The sequence below is a fragment of the Fusarium verticillioides genome, chromosome 6, assembly GCF_000149555.1.
Source record: "Fusarium verticillioides 7600 chromosome 6, whole genome shotgun sequence".
Classification (NCBI taxonomy): domain Eukaryota; kingdom Fungi; phylum Ascomycota; class Sordariomycetes; order Hypocreales; family Nectriaceae; genus Fusarium; species Fusarium verticillioides.
In genome coordinates, this window is record NC_031680.1 from 440,378 (window position 1) to 460,370 (window position 19,993).

General features: G+C 47.1%; 8 protein-coding genes across 8 annotated transcripts; 4 read left to right on the forward strand and 4 right to left on the reverse strand.

Moving 5' to 3' along the window:
* Window positions 1-1,145: 1,145 nt before the first annotated feature.
* Window positions 1,146-1,991, reverse strand: FVEG_13157 (enoyl-CoA hydratase; the record flags this gene model as incomplete). Its single annotated transcript, XM_018902535.1, has 1 exon — window positions 1,146-1,991. The coding sequence occupies one exon, from the start codon at window positions 1,989-1,991 to the stop codon at window positions 1,146-1,148; it is 846 nt and encodes a 281-aa protein (XP_018761299.1).
* Window positions 1,992-4,761: 2,770 nt separating this feature from the next.
* On the forward strand, window positions 4,762-6,434 carry FVEG_13156 (CMGC/SRPK protein kinase). The gene is made up of 5 exons (XM_018902534.1): window positions 4,762-5,081; window positions 5,207-5,541; window positions 5,598-5,899; window positions 5,955-6,120; window positions 6,181-6,434. Exons 1-5 carry the CDS (start codon window positions 4,840-4,842, stop codon window positions 6,363-6,365), a joined length of 1,230 nt encoding a protein of 409 aa, XP_018761298.1. The 5' UTR covers window positions 4,762-4,839; the 3' UTR covers window positions 6,366-6,434.
* Window positions 6,435-7,197: 763 nt separating this feature from the next.
* Window positions 7,198-8,724, reverse strand: FVEG_13155 (hypothetical protein; the record flags this gene model as incomplete). Its single annotated transcript, XM_018902533.1, has 4 exons — window positions 7,198-7,640; window positions 7,687-8,054; window positions 8,101-8,408; window positions 8,455-8,724. 4 exons carry the CDS (start codon window positions 8,722-8,724, stop codon window positions 7,198-7,200), a joined length of 1,389 nt encoding a protein of 462 aa, XP_018761297.1.
* Window positions 8,725-9,209: 485 nt separating this feature from the next.
* FVEG_13154 (hypothetical protein) lies at window positions 9,210-10,924 on the forward strand (the record flags this gene model as incomplete). Its single annotated transcript, XM_018902532.1, has 3 exons — window positions 9,210-10,643; window positions 10,691-10,747; window positions 10,796-10,924. The coding sequence occupies 3 exons, from the start codon at window positions 9,210-9,212 to the stop codon at window positions 10,922-10,924; spliced, it is 1,620 nt and encodes a 539-aa protein (XP_018761296.1).
* Window positions 10,925-11,522: 598 nt separating this feature from the next.
* FVEG_13153 (hypothetical protein) lies at window positions 11,523-12,248 on the reverse strand (the record flags this gene model as incomplete). The annotated part of the gene is made up of 2 exons (XM_018902531.1): window positions 11,523-12,137; window positions 12,189-12,248. The coding sequence occupies 2 exons, from the start codon at window positions 12,246-12,248 to the stop codon at window positions 11,523-11,525; spliced, it is 675 nt and encodes a 224-aa protein (XP_018761295.1).
* Window positions 12,249-14,596: 2,348 nt separating this feature from the next.
* On the reverse strand, window positions 14,597-15,229 carry FVEG_13152 (hypothetical protein; the record flags this gene model as incomplete). The annotated part of the gene is made up of 1 exon (XM_018902530.1): window positions 14,597-15,229. One exon carries the CDS (start codon window positions 15,227-15,229, stop codon window positions 14,597-14,599), a length of 633 nt encoding a protein of 210 aa, XP_018761294.1.
* Window positions 15,230-17,505: 2,276 nt separating this feature from the next.
* Window positions 17,506-17,956, forward strand: FVEG_13151 (hypothetical protein; the record flags this gene model as incomplete). The annotated part of the gene is made up of 2 exons (XM_018902529.1): window positions 17,506-17,713; window positions 17,769-17,956. 2 exons carry the CDS (start codon window positions 17,506-17,508, stop codon window positions 17,954-17,956), a joined length of 396 nt encoding a protein of 131 aa, XP_018761293.1.
* Window positions 17,957-18,367: 411 nt separating this feature from the next.
* On the forward strand, window positions 18,368-18,964 carry FVEG_17458 (hypothetical protein; the record flags this gene model as incomplete). The annotated part of the gene is made up of 1 exon (XM_018906712.1): window positions 18,368-18,964. One exon carries the CDS (start codon window positions 18,368-18,370, stop codon window positions 18,962-18,964), a length of 597 nt encoding a protein of 198 aa, XP_018761292.1.
* Between the last annotated feature and the right edge of the window lie 1,029 nt (window positions 18,965-19,993).

The following is a 19,993-nucleotide window of genomic DNA, read 5'->3' on the forward strand; positions in this document are numbered from 1 at the left end:
AATATTAAAAATACTTTAAATTTTTATAATAATAGCTTTTATATTAATAAAATTTCCTTTTTATCAATATTAAGTTTATTAAATATTAAATATTAAATATTAATAATTTTAATAACTTTAAATAATATTATAAAATTATTATTCTTTTAATAATTTATAATAAACTTTTTATTAAAATTATTTTAATTATTTAATAAAAAAAACTATTATTTAAATTATTAAAAAATACTAATATATTAAAAAGCTTAATTTATAAAAAGTTTTATAGTAATATATATATTAATATTATTAAAAAGAAGGTTTAAGATAATTAAAAGGTAATAATAGTATTAAATTTATAAGTTAATTATAAAGTTAAATAATAAACTTTAAGTTTAATTACTATGACTTAACGGGTAAAAGCGCTTATGTCACGTGCACCCCACTTATTTTTTACTAATTACTAAATAACTCACGCTTTACCCTAGTATATATTATAAGCCTTATTAAACTGACTTATAATATAGACTTATAACTTACTATAAGCCTAGCTTACTTTACTATAAGCTACCTAATATATATATATATTTATTTAGTACTAGATAGAACTTAGCTTATTAGCTATTAATAATACTTCTTTACCTTAATAAGCCTAACCTATATTATTAACTATTAAAAGATATAATACCTTAATATACTTAGTATAATGCCCTATATATTCTGTAAATATAAACCTAGTATAGACTAGTTTACTTGTTTAGAAACCCTAACTATCACATTAATATAATAGTTAATATTTTATATTTAAGCCTTTCTTAAGTTATATTCCTTTATTATATATATTTTAAAGCTCTAAATTAGGTGAGTTTTACTTAAGAAGAAGGCGTGATTAACCCAGTCTAACCCTTCTGATATCGCAAAAGATACTCTATATTATGCCCGATGAAAATGTCAATGAGAAAGCTCAGAAAAGAGAGAATGATAGATTGCAGCTTACCGCTGGCTTCACCTACTACCACAATAGTGGACGGCCCATCAAGATAAAAGCCAAGGAAGAAAAGAATGTACCTAGTAATTTGCCTTGCTAAGAGGACCCCAGCATTGCTACTGAGCATGGAAGACTTGTAAGCGAATTCACTTCATTGGCTACTTTATATCAACTAATCCTAAAACTTGGCTGTCTCAAAAACGCCATGTCGTCCAGCTCCACTACTGAAATTCGCCGCGCCCTTCACACTCTCAGTATTAATGACCTTGACTCCATTCTCAAACTCATTCCTCAACGCATCCTGAAACGACGATGCGCTATAAACGGAGTAGTAACAACTAGCCCTGTCCACATTCATGCATTCCTGCGGAAACGTGAGAAGCTGCTTCGCAATCTTGGTCGCCTCCACCAACGCCTGTCCCTTGGGCACAACGCGGTTCGCGAGTCCAAACTGCAACGCCTCCTGTGCCGAGACTGGCCTTCCAGTGAGAATCATATCCATCGCTCGGCCAAGGCCGATGATGGCCTGTAGCCGAACTGTACCGCCATCGATGAGGGGAACGCCAAATCTTCGGCAAAACACACCAAAGACGGCGTCTTCCTCGGCAATCCGCATGTCGCCTATGAGCGAGAGCTCCAAGCCTCCGGCGACAGCGTAGCCAGCCACGGCGCTGATCACAGGCTTATTTACCTGCATTCTCGATGGTCCGATGGGGCCGATATTGCGGTCTTCAACCCTGTGATTTGGGTCGATGATTGGTCCGAGATAGTTATCTGTTCCCTGCGCGGGATTCCATTTGGCGACTTCATGGAGATCGAAGCCTGCGCAGAAAGTACCGTGTGCACCGTAGATGATGCAGACCTTTTGCGTGGCGTCGTTCTCAAATGCCAGAACAGCGTCGGTGAGCTTTCTGGCTGTAGGTCCGTCTATGGCATTTTTGCGATGAGGCCGTGAAAGAGTGATGGTTGTGATTCCATCAGAGGTCTGGGAGACTTGAACCGCTTGAGGCTCGGTATCAGGCATGTTTGTTTGGACGAGAGCGTTGTTGTAAGTGATGAAGCAATGAGGAAGAGTAGTCCGTTCAAACGTCCTTTTGTATCCGGGACCGGCTGGATCGGATCAGGAGCCCGTTATAACCGATAGGCTGTTTATGTTTTACTTATTATTAATGAGAGGAGAATGTATATAGAAGGGCGTGACGCATGAAGTGATTGGAGATCTCCCCAGCTTTGACCTCTGCAGAGGATATTTCGAGTTTAGCGCCATCTGATATCCTCGGCTATGAGACCGTCTTCATGTTCATAAGCCATTCTTGCACAGCTTGATGTAAGTAAATTCGCAAATGGCAATTGAACTTCAATCCAGTATAACTCCTAATTGACTCATTGAGAAGTCTCAACAAAATTCGGTTGCGATATTTAACAGGAACTTATAGTTTCCTCATCAGGCTTGTGATCCAAACTGCGTCGGTTGTACTTTACTCCGGTCTTACAGCATCGGTCTAACTGAATCCCACTGTCTCTGAAGCCGCAACGTGACGAGCATCAACATGATCAGAGATGCGGTCCTTGCAATCATGTAACCAAGGGAAATTTATTCTGGTCTCCTCAGGCGGCTTCTCACTCTATTTCTCTACAACCTTGATAAAATTCAAGACCCTGATGCTGACAGCCTGCTGTCATCCTAGGCGAGGCAAATGCCTCTGCCTAGCTTGACCTCACACTCTTCTTGCTATACCTCTTGCTTAGTATCTTCTTACTTAGCCTCTTTTTAAAGCTATTTAGTACTAAAAGAGGGAATTTTCTGCTAAAAGAGAAGGTTTTCTTTGATCTTTATAGAGGGGATTCTATAACTACCCTCCGGGGAGGCCTGCAGCTGGCTTAACTTCAGTGACCCTTTAGGGACCCTGCTGCAGGGCCTCTTAAGCAGAGAGCAACCCAATCCGTCGCCTATAGCTCTAGAAAGACCTTCTTCCAGTCAGTCTAATTAGCTACTATTAACCTCACTAGAGCGCAGTCTGCGTTAAGGTTCGGGTTTTAGAAGAGGCTTCAGCCCCCAGGCCACAAAGGTAAAGGACACCAATAAACACATACGGGCAATATACTCATCACCCTCACAATCGCCTAAGGTCTAGAGCGCAGTCAGTTATAGTTAATCAGTGACTTAGGCTAATTTGTAATAGCTTTACTTTCAAAAAGGAAGGACCCTATAGATCTAGAAAACGTAAGATTATTTAATAACTAAAAGGTATTTACCCTCTAATTAATAGCTAAAGAGTATTTCTACTAGTATATTTATAACCAGCTATATTTTAAAGATGCAAACCTAGAAGATCCTCTTAACACTTCGTTCTCAGATTAACCTTGGCCGGCTTTGCCTAATCATATGTCCGCCGCCTGCGAAGACCTCCAGGGCGCATCCTTTTAGTCTCATTAGAGCTCTGCATCAAAGCAACCGTCTTCACAACATTGACTAAGGCAAATACCATGTAATTCGCTGCTAAGAACAAATGAAAATCTGTCCCCAAAGCTTACTGCAGCTTCAAGCATAAGGTTCGCGTCTATATACTTGTGGAAAGGTCCCGAGATCGGGATCTCTCCCAGGGTTGAAGGCAACGATCAAAAGACTCCAAGGTGCATATTCTCGCGCCATTCAAGACTTTTATGACAGAGCTACGCAGCATTCATCCGCTGGATGGTGTTGGTGTCGTCAATGTCAATGGGGGACCCATATTTGACTAGCTTCTTCCTGACAAATCCTTCTCGGGTCCTTTTAGAACAATACGGGAGTTTCATCGAGAGTTGCGTCGTTGTCTTGGGCTTCGGGATGGGGGAGAGGCGTCTCTGGGTCTGAGGGAACTTGTCGAGTTTCATAACGGCCCATGGGAGGGGCTGATTTTTACCCAGAGTAACCTAAGCAGCGTATATATGATGGCTGATAATGATACGGTGACGGGCATTGTTGACCGGGAGTCTGCTGGATGGATGCCTCTATACTGGGAGTATGCATCGGTACGGCATGTCAATCCACGAAATACATTCTGGCACAATACGGTTAACGGGTTCCTCATGCCTTTGCCCCATGAATTGGAGATGGAAAGAATACGTCGGCAATCCCTTGGCGAATTCTAGCTGGGTCTCAATATACAAGCCTCCTACACGGAATCGTTTATCATGCCGAACCCTCATGGTACCAGCTCCTTTCCTTCAAGCAGACTATATGTCGATACCCTGCTAGTGTCGAACTGTCCTGGGGCAGTCTGGTCATCAACTGGATGCTGCAAGACTTTTCTGCTCAACATAACACACATCCATGATGCGGGCAATTGTCCAATGCAGTACCGCAGCTCCCAGCACCTCATTGTCATTCTGCAGGGCTGCAAGTGCCTCCTTGACCCGTTCAACACAATTCCATCCTGGCTGTCCCCTCTTCACCGCTACACTTCTCACAATAGCTACAAGCTTCTGCAGGCTCTTTCTTGTGCAATTCGCATACGGACCAGGATCATGAAGTGAAACGACGTACCGCGATTCTTCGAACTCGGGGCATGCCAAGTTCCCGCCGCGTAATGGTAGCCAGCACAAGCATAATCAGTTCGCTTAGAGGCTACGCGATACCGAGATAATACTCAAGTTACATTGTCTGCTCTGATGCACCCTCTGTAGACTCTCAAGTGTACGCGTACGGATGGTGATCTTTGCTTTGATTCGTCGAATTCGCGTCTGACTCATCAGCAAAACCGCGCATCGCCCATCAAATTGCGCGACACTTTTATTCACCATATAGGTAGCCAAAGGAAAAGTTTGTCAATCCATGTAACTGATACATCTCCGTAACTGTTTCTCTTTACTTACTCCTGCAACGCGTAGGAATGTCTTCGTTTCTACGGAAAATATCTTGGACTGGCCGGGCATGGAGACCCCTCGTCTTCTCGAATCCCAGTTTCCAAAGAATTTCTCTCGAGGAAAGGATAGAAGAAGAGCGTTTCCATGACTACGTCGCGTCTCGCTACTATCCCGTCAAGATTGGGGAAGTCCTGTACGACCGCTACCAGGTGGTCGGGAAGTTAGGCTTCGGAGCTAGCTCGACCGTTTGGCTGGGGCGTGACCTGGAGTAAGTCTACCCGAGCCTTTGATGAACAACGGGGTATGGAGTTCATTTCATTTGGTCGAGTTCAATATCCCGCTGGATAGATCTGAGTCACTCGGTCAAAATGGTTCCCTGCTAATGTCAAGTAGTGGACGTCGACATGTCGCGCTAAAGCTCTTCATCAATAATCAGTCTATGAGACAACAGCTGGATAATGAGCTCGAAATGTACAAGCGCATCTCTGCCTCTTCATCAAAGCACCCTGGTCGCAGCGCGGTCAGAGAACTGCTTGACTCGTTCGACGTTGTTGGGCCTGATGGATCTCACCGATGCCTTGTTCATCCTCCCCTTTGGGAGAGCATGTGGACATTCCTGAACCGCAATCCAGTAAGAAGGCTTCCTCCTGTGGTCCTCGCTGTCACCCTGCGTCGGCTTTTTTTGGCACTCGATTATCTCCATACAGAGTGCAACGTAATACATACAGGTATGTTACATAGTCATCAGCAGGCCTAGAATACTTGCTTACCCATTGACGCACAGATATCAAAGGAGACAATATCATGTTCGGTATTTATGACGACTCAGTATTCACAACTTTCGAGGAGGAGGAGATCAGTGATCCAACTCCACGAAAGGAGGTAGACGGCAGAACCATATACATATCACGAGAACTTCGAAAGCCCAAGGACTATGGCGCGCCAGTTCTATGCGACTTTGGTTCAGCTGTTACAGGTAATGTAGAGCATTGCGAAGATATCCAACCAGACATTTACAGAGCTCCGGAGGTCATCCTTGAAGCCCCGTGGTCATACAAGGTGGACATATGGAACGCAGGATGCATGGTAAGCCTCTCGGAACATCGTTTGGTGCACTGAAACTGATTCCTTTCGGCACCAGATTTGGGATATCTTTGAGGGCCGGCATATGTTTACAGGACATGACCCCGAGTTCCAGAAATACCGCAGCAGAGCACATCTCGCCGAAATCATCGCGCTCCTCGGTCAGCCTCCAACCAAAGTCCTTCAAGCCGGCAAAGCTAGCCACAAGTTCTTCACAGACACCGGTAAAATGCTCTTGCCGACCATCATAAACACTTCCCTTTGCTAATCAGCGACTACTCTAGGTGACTTCCGTAAGGATATAGAGCTTCCTGACAGAACTTCACTTGCAGAGCAAGAAGTCAGTCTTGAAGGGGAGCGAAAGGAGATGTTTCTAGCCATGATGAACAGGATGCTTCAGTGGGATCCTGCTAACAGAGCATCGGCGAAAGAGCTTGCTGAAGATCCGTGGATAATGGCATATTTGTAGTATATCTGGGCACTTAGTAATTGGAAGGAATCGTGATTTGCATCAAGATGTGTTGATCAAAGACACTCCCTCTACTTGACAGACTGGGCGTGCTTGTCAGTAATATTGAAGCAGGATGAAATGGAAGCGCTTTTACATAGTTGCTGATGGGAAGTATGATAACTCCGCGACGGCTCTCCAAAATCGACACGCAGGTCACAGCCGTGAGACCCGTCGAGTGTATAGATGCGAAAGACCACACATAAGGTTGAGCTTCGACTTGACAAGTTGTTTCAGCATGCTGAACTCGTAGAACCTTACCCTGTTCCTACCCTGACGCTTCAAACTACGTCATCAGAGCCGATGGGTAACTATACTGTTCGTGAGTCGTGACATCATCATCGAGGCTCGTTCGTTGTGTCTTCATACAACAAGATGGCCGGCATTCTATCGTCACTAAGATGGTCCCGGTCCTGCTTCAGCGAGGTGAAAACCATTCTCTCGATCCTGGACTTGACTTTCAACTGCAACTGAAGTGTTCCCTACCAGTTTTATCAGGCCATTATGTGTTTTCCCATCCTTGTTGCTCATCAGACCCAAGCCCGCAAAATTACTTGATCACACAGCTTTATGCGACCAGCGCCGGCATAAGGCCCAGAAGACACTTGACGGCCGTTATAAAAAGGGAGTATCAAAGGACAGGTAGGTGAGAGTAGGTGAGGCGTTCTAAAGGAGTATGCTTCGATAGTGTGTTTAATACACATATCTCAATTCTACTTACGGGCCAGAAAGATCCCAGTTAAGGAAGAGCTTGAGTCTAGACTCATACGTATAGTCCCTGGCCTGGCTCTCCCTACCTTCCCTCTGCAATCAACACCTCAAAAGCAAAGGCCGTCGTAGGATCCTGATGCTTCATCCTCAACCTTACCCTCCCTTCCTTCACGACCTCTTCCCTCTCCCCAAGATCATGCGGGCCATCAACGCGCCTGAACTTATCCCCGTCAACAACACGAAACGCCAAAGTCTTGACTGTGACTCGTGTATCATCGGTCAAGCCAATTACATCAACAGACCAATTGCCAGGTCTTGAACGAGTACCAGCCAATATCCGCACAACATCTGCCTCAACGGTGGCATATACATCCAGTAGTCCATCCGAACTAGCACTGGTCTTTAGTCGTTGACCGTTCATGCTAGAGGCGTAGTACTTGTACACCTGAAACTCGGCTGTTGGCCAGTATCCCTCGCCCTCGATGGCGTAGCTCCCGTCACTGCTGTTCGGCTTACTCAAAAGACCTGGTATCATTAGTATCTGAACCGCGACGATGTTCGATGGACTTACCAGCCATAAAGTCATGCAACGCTCCAGCGATAGCCCAATTCCCTCGAAGACCATGTGCATTTTCTCGCTCAAGACCAGCGATCCACCACGCGCCCGCGGAAGGAACTTGTTCTCCATAGACAGCATATTCGTTGATGTTGACATCCTTGGCTTTTTCGAGAGGTATACCGTGCTTGGATAACAGATCGTGAAATGAAGCCATTGAGCTCGCCATGGTGACTGTTTCTTCGCCGCCCTCCATGTGCCAGGACCATTGATCGGGTAGGGTATCTTTACAGCGAGACAGGAAAGCTGACCACCATTCATGGGATGCTGAAGGAATGGCCGATATGCTTGGACCAGTGATCCGGACAGATGGAAGTACTTCTCTGCGAATTTATTAGAAGGGGCTCAACTAGCTAAGGATTAACATACCGAATCTTCTTGAACGAACGAGTCCAGAGCTCCAGCCACTGCTCCATCGAGCGGTTCCAAAAGAAGGTCAAGTCCGGTTCATTCCAAATATCCACCACAAGGCCATCAATCATATCAGACTTCTTAACATCATCAAGCGTCCGTTCAAGAAACGCATCCCAGCTTGTCCAATCATTGTCATCTCCAGGGTACACAAAGCCGTCCGATTGTCCACCATCAGCACCCCAGGCAGCAGGGAGTAAGTAGATGAACTCGCCGCCGTGTTTACGAGTAGTTCTGTAGTTACTTAGGGCCGATGCAAAGCGAGCCTAATAATGTTAATACATATACAAAGGATTCTTGGACGTTGTTTACCTCGTAGTCTTCAAGGCAGACGGCGTAGCCTTTGGTCCCAGGCAACTGAGATCCACCACCGCGACCATAGTTGAAGCCAATGTCTTTGTAGAAGTGATCTGGTATCTGATTAGGTCTATCTGGTATTCCATACAGAATACCAGAGGCGAGATGACGAGGCGGTCCTATTTGAATGGACACGTCGACAGTTGCTACTCCGACGACCGCTTCTTTGACCTTGTCTACCTCTGATGGTAGGCTTTTCAGCATGGACATGTACTCTTCGGGCATTTTGGCGATGTTTTCTGCTTATTTGCTTGGTCGTGTGAGTTGAAGTATTGGGTGCTGAGGTATATACTCATAAAGCGGTGGAGACCAAGCCGTTTTAATGGGAACTCCGGTGGGATACGAAAATTGTCACGATGCGATGAAAGGGCAAAAATAGAGTTATATTTAGACGATTTTGAGAGATGAACCCGATTATTCTGATCGATGAGTCCAGAATCGGAATGCTAGTTCACATCCAAGTGTCGTATCCCTTCCACCGGAGCGTCCTGACTCGTGATGCCGCGATTAGTGAACAACCCTCCACTCATTCTCCGGTGGGAGACCATCTCCAATTGGACAAGAAAGTAGCATCCATCCCCCGCAAAGATCATCAAACCTAATCTTCTTACTCTATCCCCATGGGGGTGAAATCCCGGCACGATGTTACTTAAACACGCGACGATCCTTACATTCTTTGCATCACATCATCCTCATCACCTTTCTTCACAATGTCTCTCAACGAGAAACAAAACACCGACCACGTTGAACAAGATGTTACCTCCCAGAAAGAATGGAGCCACGTCCAAGGCGAGCAAGGCGCCTCCATCGACCGCAACATGTCTCTCTGGGAGGCCATAAAAGCCTACCCGGGTGCCATAGCATGGTCGTTCCTCCTCTCGTCGTCTATCATCATGGAAGGCTATGACATTGTCCTTATCGGCAATCTCATGGCTCAGCCGGCTTTTCAGAAGGCTTATGGTGATTGGTACGGCGACAAACTCGGATACCAGATTTCAGGTCCATGGCAAGCTGGTCTTGGGAATGGAACTGCTGTTGGGACTATCATTGGTGCTTTTGCTAATGGTTGGCTCACAGAGCGGTTTGGATATCGTCGTACGCTTGTTGCGTCTCTTGTCGCTGTTACGGGATTCATCTTTATTACCTTCTTTGCGCACAATCTTCCGATGCTTCTTGCTGGATCTATTCTCTGCGGTTTGCCTTGGGGCGTTTTCGCAACTATGGCTCCAGCTTATGCCTCAGAGATCTGCCCTATGGCTCTTAGAGGCTATCTCGCCAACTACGTTTGTCTCTGCTGGGCTCTTGGCCAACTCCTCGCCGCTGGCGTCTTGTTCAGCTTTTCCGACAACGCAACCCAATGGGCATACCGTTTACCTTTCGCGATACAGTGGATCTGGCCTATTCCCCTCATCATCATTCTCTGGTTCACGCCTGAGTCTCCGTATTGGCTTGCCAAGAAGAATCGTCTTGACGAAGCGAAGGGTGTTCTGAGACGTATCTCGGCGAAGAGCAGCAAAACCGATGAGGATCTTGACAAGCAGCTTGCTATGATTGTGCACACCAACAAGATCGAAAGCGAACATACCAAGGGCTCCAGCTACCTCGACTGTTTCAAGGGCATCAACCTTCGACGCACCGAAATCGTTTGTCTTGTCTTTGTCGCGCAGAACACAACTGGTGTTGGTATCGGCGGTACACCTACCTACTTCTTCGTCCAAGCCGGTGTCGATCCAAGCAACTCCTTCAAATTCGCAACCGGGGCACTCGGCCTCGCTTCCGTCGGCGTCATCATATCCTGGTTTCTCATCTACCGCATCGGCAGAAGAGCGTTATACGTCTGGGCCTGTGGAATCTGTACAGTCCTTATGCTCATCATCGGCATCCTCGCCAGCGTTCCCCAAACACAAGCTGTTAGCTTCGGCCAAGCTGGCGTTGTACTGATCTGGGAAATCGTATTCTACGCTACTATCGGACCTGTTTGCTACGCCATCATCGGCGAGATTCCTGCCGTTAGTGTTCGCAGTAAGAGTATCTGTCTTGCTCGAATTGCGTACTACATCTCTCAGATCCTCAATGGCACGTATGGACCTTACATGATCAATCCTACTGAGGGTAACTGGAAGGGTAAAGTCGGCTATTTCTGGGTGAGTGCCAGAATGCTCATGTTCGTTTCTTTTCTGACATTGCCCAGGCTGGACTTTCTCTGTTAACCTTCACTTGGGCCTACTTCCGTCTCCCCGAAACAAAGGTATGCACTTCGTTCGGTCGATGGTGGCTTATTGCTGACATGTATAAGGACCGAACCTTTGAGGAAATCGACATCCTTTTCGCCAACAAGACCGCAGCTCGAAAGTTCGCTGACACCAAGGTTGATGCTTATGCCGATGACTCCGAGGGTCGAATCATCAAGGAGACGGATGTCTGATGCCTGGTGTTGCTGAGCTCATGGTGGCGGGATGTTGGGGACGGCCGTGCCAGTGCTTTAGTTTTTAAGTGGTGTCTAGGAACGCTATTTCTGTTTGCAGGTATACACAAGGTATCTCGCCCTTGTAGGCAGCAGTGAACCCCGTAAATAATCCCAGGGGCGGCCACGCAACGCAGGATCGAGATTCACAAATTGGAGATCAAATACAGAGAATAAGACATACTCCCATTGAAGAAAATCAAGGCCCCATAAGATGGTATGCTAAGCAAAACCTCATATGCTATAGCACAAGCCGATAATTGACCAAGTCTTCATTCCAGAACCCACAACGGACCCCAGATCGGTAAGGTGCCTCGATAACCAAGATGCAAAGAAAATAATAACTCATGCAAGATGACTCACTCGGCTGGTCTTTGCTTCACTCAAGGACATTGCACATATACATATATGCCAATCAACCCTTAATTACTGACCCAGAACACCACGCGAAGGTGCCAGCCATTGTCCTGGTGCCTCCACACAAGGTTATAGACCAGGGCTTCTTCGGCGAAAAGCTATCTAAGGATCGTTCAAGAAAATAATGGAAAGTATGACTCACCTAGTCGATCCGAATAGGATCGTCTTCGGTAGCAGCACCAGCGGATCCGTCATCAGGGAGTGGGACTAAGCTCACAGACATGTCCATCTCATCTTCCTCTCCGGGAAGGAAATCACCAGCGTCCTCGAGCGCATTAACGTCAAGGTTATCATCGCCTGAGACGACGACTGGATCATCCTCCCCATCAGCAAGGTCGTTGGGCTCCCCTCGGGAACCATCTCCAGCACCGGCCTCTTCTTGTCCGTGGCACTTAGCAGCGTGATCCGGCCACTTGCAATTGCCGCAGCAGCCACCAAAGTGACCCGGGAGACGAATGCAGTAGGGGAAGGGACGTGCGTACTGGGAGCGGTCCTTTTCCATTTTCTTGGCGCACAAAGTGCAAGGAACCAACTCCCGAGTGCCTCGACTCTGGATGAGAAAGGCATTTATGTACGAGTTCCGCATGCCCAAGATTTGCTTCCAGCGTACCTGGCCGTCCATAACGGTCACAGGGTTGCTAGGCAAGGCAAGGACAGCACGCTGAAGTGAATTTGGGGCGTACCGAGCAAGCTCTTGTTGTGAAACAACAACCCTGGAAAGGCCGGAACCTTGAGGGAGTACTAGAAGAGGTCCAGGCTGTTGAGAAGTCAGCTTCGTGTTCTGTGGACGGGCAGGTGTAACACATACCGCCTGGTTCAGGTGCTTCTCGAGGATGTTGTTGTAGCTGCTATCGAATAGTGAGCGCATGCCGAAAGGAGTGTCTCAGAATAGGGGATCTCGTACGTATTCATCTTGATAGTCTGTGCGAAGAAGGAATATTAGTATTGATCATATCTGAGCCACAAATCATACGTACGCAGCAGGCGATGGTGGTGTTGATGATGCAAAAGAAAAAAAAAAGGAAGAGGGGGTAAGAAAAAAGCAGCTCCCTTTGTGTTAACTTGCCCTCTCCTTAGCCGCCCAATTCATCCCATCTTTTTGCACATAATGAACCTCGGCGTATCGTAGATACGCACCTGCAGTGGCAGCAGCTGTCAGGTAATTATCATGGCCTTGTTTAATGGGATCTCAGCTGTACAGGCCTACGGCTGGTTATGACTGGCTCATCAAACTTGAACAAGTGTTGCGATGTTTAATAACATCTTCGTGAGGCTCAACACAAGAGCTCCTTGGCCTCCGAAACATCTGCCAAAACCACCAACTGTTCCCAATACAGATTGGAGCTACTCTCCGACGACAATTGATATTGTCCTCTGTTCCGATTGATTGCGGATTGAATCTGTGTGCTTCAGTACATCTGAGCCCTGAGCCTGAGCCTGAGCGTTGACGCCTCTTTTCGGAAGTTGCGTGATCGCGTTCCAACTGGGAACTCACGTATTCACGAAGAGCCGTGCCCTTATTTGTTCGCTCGTTATGCAGAAGGAGGCAGCCGTAAATTGTACCTTCAAGCTCCGTCGATCTTACTTCGGCGTGAGTATCAAACGCAATGATAGCCGTATGGTGCACTTCATGAAGGGATACAACAACGGCAATTGCGGAAGCGATGATGTGATTCGAGTGGTTCATGCGCGGTCCACGATTCCAATTACATAGAAGCGAAAGATAAATAGTTATCGCTGCCGCGCTCAGCAGGAGTGTTGACAGAGGGCGGTGTCGTTTTTCTTACGCACGACAGGGAATTGGGGGTGAAGCCGCATCAAAAGGAGTTGAGACGGCGTGGCCGGAAGCGCCAGCAATGAAGTACTGAACCTTTGCGGGGTTATTGATCATACGAAGATCTATTCGTTTCATTTCTAGTGCCCTGATCGAGAAATGCGTCGCTTATTTTTGAGTTTATCTTGCTGTCTGATGTATCTCCGTCGCCTGGTTCAACGTAATCTAGTCTAGCCGGTACTGCGCTTGTCACGGCAGTTTATCCCTGAGACATTCTCAACATCTTGTGACCTCGGAAGGATGAAGAGCTTTGAACACCGACATGATACGGAACCTCTTTTGCCGAGATCTTCTAATTCCATTGAAAGGTGATGGATCATTGCAAGAGCACAAGCAATGAGTGAGATGCGCCGAACGAAGCTGCCATAAAACATTTCGGGAACGGTAGGAGGGTCGATTTACCGTAGTTACCGAAGGGTCAATAGAAAAGCTGTCGGAGAAATGTCGTTCTCTTCTTTGATCGACCAGGTGGAACTTGCTGACCATCTGAAGGCTGTCTTGTTCCAATCCGCAAAGGCATTGCGACTGACATTTAGGGGGGACTGGACCCTTTGCATGTGGTTTCACGTATTGATATCGCTAACTCTGTTGCCTCTTAGAAGGATGGTAGACACATGTTGGTCAGAATGAAGCTCGAGGAATTTACTCAATTTGCCTGGTACCTGATTAAATATTTCTCAGCAAATATACAAATACAAAGAAGCAAAATAAAAGCTGGCATAAAGACGTTCTGATCACTCAATGTTGTCCCTTGCTCAATACAGTAAGACTGTACCTACAAAATAGGCTATGCGATCGCGTCATTACGACAAACATCAAGACCGGGGCAGGCAATGCCATGAGACGGAGCCCGCCAATGATTCATCACAAGTTACCTACCAAACCCAGTCCGATCCCATGTGCTTACTCAGACCTGAGGATACGCCCGTTCAGGATGTTCTATTGTGGCCTGTAAACCGTGCCCCTGCATGTCGAGCCTGCTCACAAATACCATCGATTGCCCTCCGCCACGAGACAAAAATGTACTCCCAGCATCAGGCCAAAGCTCGCAACAACTCCAGATACTCCCCATTCCTCCCCCACGCAATCGTTTCAGCTGCAGTCATGTGAAGCGCAACTCTAGATTCAGCCAAGCAGTTTGAGCCTCGCAACAGCATCATACGTTTCAGCTGGAAAGAGTAGAATGCACATAAGCTCTTTATTGTACTACCTATCGACAGCAACAGATAGTCTTGGTCGGTTCATTGACGCTTCCCATTACTTGCATCAGCAGGTCGACCGGCGCTTGTGTTGCCATCATCGTTTTTGGCACGGTTGCCAGTGCCATGGACAGTGTGCAGAAATGTGGCCAGCTCTGCAATAGACTTCTCAAGAACGGGGACTCAATCAGTGTTCTTCTTGATCTCGGGGATGTCTGTGGCCAAAGAGTCGGCAATGTCCACAACGTCATTCACCTTCTCTTCTAGATTGGCGATGTCATGTCGAATGTCACCCAGAACTTCGCAAAGGCTCACTTGGTCAACTCCCTCCTCGTCGATTGCTCCCGCAAGGCTGTCCGCGGAGAGAACCTTCTCCAAAGGCCCCTCAGTGTTCTCAACTCCGATGTTGATATCCGTGAAAAGCTCGTCATATTTTTCCACCGGGAGGGAGTTGAAATCGATGTCCTTGGACGAAAACTCACATCCGCAGTGAGTTTCCATAATCTCCTTGACTGGCGCAAGCGAAGGGTTGTTGGCTCCTAGTGTAACTGCCAGGAAGAACCACTGAGGGAAGGTGACCGCGAGGAGCGTTTTGGAGTTCCTGCGTTTGTTGGTATCCGCAGTGACCTCTTGGAAAACTGTATCATGGTCGGGAGCATCGTAGTCGGTCATCACAGATTCTCGGGTGAACTTGCTGAGATCGTAGGCCAGATTGGAAGCCAAATCTGTAGGCATCTGTTGGCCAATCCTTGCATATTCTGCTTTGATGAGGTTGCACAGAGCCTTGCCCTTGTCGCTAATCAAGAGTTGCTTCATTAAGCGGCCCAGAAACGCCTTGAAATGCAGTGGAATTACGCGGGGCTTCTTCACTGGTCCTCTCACCAAAGGCGTTCATGGTTTAAGGATCTGCTTTGGTTCAAATCGTACTAAAAGGCCTGTCAGTATGAGGTGGTAAATAGTTTTCATATTGAACTTCGAGGCTTGCCTTGTTGACAGCCAGGGGATGATGATCCGCCTGCCTTCATGATTGTTGTTGAAATCAATGCTTCCTGTTTGTGATGTTGATTGTGGTGGGTGAGAAGAGGCGCAGAGTGAAGAGTTGAAAATTTGAACAGGTAGGCGGGGTGCGTAAGTATTCTGACTGGAACTCATTACCTCATCAGCTTTGAGAACTGCCTGGGCTCGAGAAGACTTGGGCGTTTGAGTACACGGACGAACACGGGCGCGAAACAATCTCTTCTATCGCGATACGTAGCACTGTCTGCCAGTGCCGGGAGTGGAACCATCACCTATGAGACGGTTGCATCCATCTTCCTGTGATGCCTATCGGAGACACATTGGACACTGGCGTCTGTAGGGCCTACCAATACATCATAGCCTAGGTTATAGCGGTCGCAAAGAGTAGCTGTAGCAGGCAAAGGCCATAGAACTCGCAAGCAGCCACAGGACTTGACCACGGGCAACACAAGTCTCAACCACAGGACGTCCTTAGGGACACTCTTCGTTTAATACACAGACATCCACGCTACCAACGGATCCACATGGAGTACAGGTGAAGGCCTATAGTGGTTCAGGGGAGTACTGAGAAAAGATACCCAGAATGTGAACGAGATCTTTGGGGATTAAGAACCACCGCGGAGACACCTCTCAGTGCACTTCCTGCCTTCAACGGTATCATCTCTCATCTATGATCCAGCGCCCTGAGCATGTTCTTAATCACACTTGCCACTCGTGCCGCCATGAAAACTAGTCGGAACCACCAGGCCCTCTTGGGTCTGCTACTGATGATGGCTGCGACGCCTCCTGAGCGTGAATCTAAGAATCACGCGCAGCTTGCAGATGCGGTGTTGATTCAGCAAAGGCACATCTACCAAATAGATATGCGTCGAGCGCTCGAATAATTTGACTCATGATAGCGTAGCACAGGAGTCGTTGATTGATACTTAAGGCTTATGACGCCTCAGCGAGACATATCAAGCCACCACACTGGAAAATCCCATTTAACTTTAGCTTTTGGGAGGCAATATGCACATAGTCACAGGAGTCGTGTGCCGGGGTTGGCCACCAGCACCGAAGAGAACTCTTGGCGCCATCGCGTCCGACAATGTTGCCAAAACTGCATTTCCCTCCTCGAAACTTAACCCAGGACATCATTGCACTAGCTTCGCATATTCTTTCAGGCCCGCTTTAACTGATACTTGGCCATTTCATCCTTCATCATCTTTCCAATTTCACGTTTAACATCATCATAGCCTCGTATAGTCTTTCTTTCTTCTTATCAAGAACTCGCATCTCTTTATCGCCTTGCCAATAATAAGAAGCCGAGCCGGTAGCCCCTTCACTTATGCCTCTTTGGGCCTGATAAAAACTTGAGAAACATCTTAGACCTACGATGATAAGACGAGCGACAAATGAATGTAGTCTAAATTTTAAAAACGTTAGTAAGTTTAGGAAAAGTTTAGGAAAAGTTTAGGAAAAGTTTAGGAAAAGTTTAGGAAAAGTTTAGGATAGACTTTATGAAGACTTTAAAAGGCAGGGGTGAATGTGAGGATGGGAGCTCAGCAGAAGTGGAGAAAGGTGAATGGAGGAAATTGGAGCTGGAGCGCCCCAATTCCTTTTGGCTAGTTTCCCTGCTGGCCGCCTCTCTTTTTTCTGTTTTTTCCTTTTCCTCGGAAACTCCATTTCCGCTCAAATTGGAGCGCGCAGCCTCAACCTCTTGCGAGGTGAGGCATGTGACGCATTTGTTATCATTCTATCATGCCCCTTGTATTTCTTTACTCTTTTTATTTTTTATCTCCCGCTTCACCCTCCGCATACTGGATTTTCCACGATCAGCATGTTTCACCAGATAAATCCAACAAGATACCGCCTCCCGGATTTCCAACATGCAGCTCGTGTCGGCAGAGCTGTTTCAGTTTCCTGGTACAATGCAATGCCTACACCCGAGCGTGGAAGACTTGGAGGCGGCACAGGAATCGGAGTCAGAGAGCTTTATGGGTCGAGGACACCAGCAGACTCACTATAACAAAATCAACCAACACAATCAACAGCCACTGGCTGTGTAAAAAGCAGCGAGAGATTGATTGGTCGTGATGACGAATCCGGATTCTGTCAATGCTATTACCTTGCAGCAACACAAAGGGACGGACCAGGCGTGGGCCAAGAGAGCCTTACGTGCCTTGCCCAATGCCGACTCGTTTCGGGCCGTCAAAGGCCCATGGGAGCGCGAGACCCCTCGTATCTGTGACGATGAGTTGACCCCTGCTTCTGAAATTCAGTCTGGCGCCTCCTCGGTGAGCTGTATGTTTTGTCATTCATCTTTCTTCGAGCGCAGCTGACTTTTTACTTCCTATAGCTTCGTCCGACACCTCCATTGTTGTTTCGGGTGGTAGCTCTGAATCCCGACGCCGAAAGCAACGCAGGCATGGCAGCTTAAGTCGCATCACGCCCCCATCGACTTCATCATCTGTGACTTCGTCCTTTGTTCCGTCGACTTCTAGATCTGCCGCTTCACCATCTGCCCCCGACCTCACATGGGGATGAGAGCAATATAGAACGCCAGACAGTGCTACTGTATACAGAACAGATTGCAGAAATCGACACATCTAAATTCGACATCCCCACAGCAGATGGGTTTTATTTTGAATACTTGATACAGAAACAGGAGGAGGAGTCTCATCCCATTCAGAGTCATGACGAGGCTCAATATGTGGCGTTCGACGATGATGATGCAACTACACTTATTTCAACAGGATCATCAACATTTGACGAGAACGGTGGGTTTTGAGTTGGTATCCAACTTGCAAAGTCGCATGAAATCGATATACGGTCTCTCCCCAACGAAATGACCAGGACATGGGTGAAGCCGACAGTGCGCTTCCAATACAGAACAATTGACCGACGGCTCCCATCACCAGACAAGGACTGTCTATCGGGAACATAATTTCTCTCAATATGGCCCTTAACCGATGGTTCATACCAGATAAAAGCGGTTCCAGGAAGTACCTTTGCGATTGTACCGGTTATGAACTCTCATGGACAGCTGGCCACCGAAACGCATCCATGGAGGCAATCTGTCTCTTCGCATCTACAACCGGGCAAATCGGATACCACGTCATGCCAAATGTGGCAGTCGTGATGGTCAATTTCAACATGACAAAGCGGAAACATATACCTACCATTCTTCCACTGCTCAGCTCGTGGCTTCATGGGATAAGAATCAAGGACTTCGGAACTCGCAAGGCGAGGTTAACTTGGCTGTACAATGCAATCAATAGCGAACATATCATCGGAAAATGTATCAATGCCAACGCGCAGAGAGGTCAGCAATTCAATACCTGCAAGACTTGGTACGATGAAACCTGTGAAGAGGTCATGCGTACCCAACGAATTGGGACTATCTCACCACTTATCAGGGACAGATTGTCTCAAGATGAGTACGAAGTTCTCTCTGCCGGAATAAGCTCTCAGCCACAAGTCTCAACTGCAAACAACACATCTAGCCCGGAGAGTACTCGATTCGCTAAAACAAGAGGTGCTCGACCTTTTTAAGAAATAAAACGCTTCGTGGATAAAATAAAACACCGCTTCGACATAGACACAGCAAACTCTGAGCAAAGAGAAATGGGCGCGGCCAGTTCAGGTCATCTACAAGAATGCAAGTCAAATCTAACTACGGCGTATCTGCACCCTCGAACGTGGCTTTCTCATCAAGTCTGTATCCTGATCACGAGAAGCTGGGCATGGCTCTGGAGCCTTTTGACAATGGCTTGTCCGGAATCGTGTCAAATGGCGCCTCGACTGCGGATAATTGTGGCCAGAGCTGGGAAAATGTTCGCTTCATGGGGCTCGAGATGTTGATGGATGGGCTTTTATGAACTAAGTTCTTCCTTTGGAATACAATCTCAGCCACGATTCTCTCTGCGCTCTGAATAGCATGGGGGCGAAAGTGGTACCCCCTATAGAGTTTGAGCTATTTAATGAGTAGGATGGGGTACGGAATCATTGTAAGATTAGTCAAAAGCCATACGTGTCAGGCCATATCCAGCTACCGTATCATCGAGCACAAATATCTCCAATATCACCTTTTTTCTGGTTGTTGCGAAACATGGCCATACCTCTGCAGCGCCAAACGGTCAATGTTCTCCTTGATATGATCTATTGTCCACTCTGGACAGCAACGTCCCTGTATGATAGATATGAATGGCTCTAACGGGTTTCATCTTCACAACTGTTCCGAGGACTGAACGTCATGCTTATCTACTATTGTCTTGGAATAAGAGTACACCCATGACCTTGAGGGAAGTCCTCCTTGAATCATAGTCGATGGGTTGAGTTGACTTCTGCTAAGGGAGCTCTCAAAGGCACCCATGCGACCTTTGGGGCAAAGTGACTCCGGGCCTGATCTGAGGGAGCATAAGGATCAAATCCGTATACACTTGCGATCAGAGACACAGCATGCAGAGGCAAGAGTGCAAGACCCCAAGATCAAGCTAAGAATGGTTATGATTTGCCTACCCTAGCAGCATGACGGTGTTGTTCAAATACCCGCCTCCCTTTACATGAACAACTGATTGGGGC

Excerpts from the sequence above, each read along its gene's own strand:
- FVEG_13156 (XM_018902534.1), top strand. The coding sequence starts at position 4,840 with ATGTCTTCGTTTCTACGGAAAATATCTTGGACTGGCCGGGCATGGAGA. Across the intron at positions 5,082-5,206 it reads TGGCTGGGGCGTGACCTGGA|TGGACGTCGACATGTCGCGC; the intron begins GTAAGTCTACCC and ends AATGTCAAGTAG. Across the intron at positions 5,542-5,597 it reads GTGCAACGTAATACATACAG|ATATCAAAGGAGACAATATC; the intron begins GTATGTTACATA and ends ATTGACGCACAG.